The 1,323-nt window shown below is 40.5% G+C and overlaps 1 protein-coding gene across 1 annotated transcript; it reads right to left on the bottom strand.

The window, feature by feature from the left end:
• Positions 1-720: 720 nt before the first annotated feature.
• Positions 721-1,279, bottom strand: LOC117120914 (the record flags this gene model as incomplete). Its single annotated transcript, XM_033266012.1, has 1 exon — positions 721-1,279. A coding segment is annotated over one exon (559 nt), but the record flags the coding sequence as incomplete, so codon positions are not given.
• Between the last annotated feature and the right edge of the window lie 44 nt (positions 1,280-1,323).

Below are 1,323 nucleotides of genomic sequence, written 5' to 3'. Positions count from 1 at the left end.
ACAGCCACTGTACTGTATGCATAACATAAACGTCAAATAAACATTACTCTTTCTGATAAAATAATTAAGCTTAGACTAAATTAATGCAATCATGTAATGCCTAAAATTATAAATTATAGCATTGTACGGTAAACATATCTTGATATCTCTTACCAACTGTTGTTCAACCCGAACTTTTTATCAATTAACCGAGACAGCACCTATCAAAGCCTCGCTCCGCCATCTGCCTGACGTCAAGTGACGCTCACAAATAAACTTTACTCAAAACTGAGGGCGTCCTCTTAAAGAAATTATAAATAGCCGCTACATTCCGGCCACAATGAACTTACTCGGTATGGTCATTTAAAATTAATCAAAAGCGGCTCATTTATCAGTACAGTATCTGAGTGCTAGTACATACAACTCCATAATGTGCATTTACAATTACAATGTTTCTTTCATTTTAACACAATGAACTATATATCAATATCTGTAGTAATTAACAATTTAACATGAACTTTAACAAGCAATACATAATAACTGATGTGAACGACACATGCCATGCATGTTTAATCGGTATTTGCCCTTTCTAACAAACATAGTTTGGCCACTGGCCTCATCAGAACCTTAGAGCCTAACCTCACTTCTACTTGACGCACCATACCATCTTTCCCTGGGAAAACGTTTACGACCTCCCTAATGGCCATTGGCCACGTGGTGCGCTATCATCCACGACTAAGACTAAGTCGTTAACCTGTTTCTCTTTGGTGTTGTCCACCTTTGTCTAGTTTGGAGTAGAGGAAGGTACTCCCTACGCCATCTCTTCCAGAATATAGAGGCAAGATATTGCGCCTGCCGCCATCGCCTTTTACCATAGTTGTCCTTCTTATCAAAAACACCTGGTGGTAAGCTAGGACTCTGTTTCATTAGAATTAAGTGGTTTGGGGTAAGTGGTTGACAGTCTCTTGCATCAAGGCTAATTTCTGTTAATGGCCTTGCATTAAGTATTCCTTCCACCTCTGTCATTACAGTTGCTAGAACTTCGTCACAAACGACTTGTTCGCCAAGGAGGTTCTTCAGAATCTTGCGTGTCGACCTTATCAACCGCTCCCAAGCACCGCCCATGTGACTCGCTGTTGGAGGGTTAAAAACCCACTCGATCTCCCTTTCGTGGAGAAAGTTCTCTATTTTCCGCTGCTTCAGTATTTTAAGATTCTCTCTAAGTTCTCTATCCGCACCATGGAAGTTTGTACCATTATCGCTATATATTTTCTCGGGGTTGCCCCTTCTGGCGATAAACCTTCTCAGAGCATTTAGAAATGAATCTGTGTCCAACGAGTTAGC

This window comes from Anneissia japonica, unplaced genomic scaffold, assembly GCF_011630105.1.
Source record: "Anneissia japonica isolate Jap-2015-1 unplaced genomic scaffold, ASM1163010v1 scaffold39930_len1316_cov138, whole genome shotgun sequence".
NCBI classification, from domain to species: domain Eukaryota; kingdom Metazoa; phylum Echinodermata; class Crinoidea; order Comatulida; family Comatulidae; genus Anneissia; species Anneissia japonica.
The sequence above is the reverse complement of the archived record's forward strand: the minus strand, read 5'-3'. Positions and strand labels throughout refer to the sequence as shown.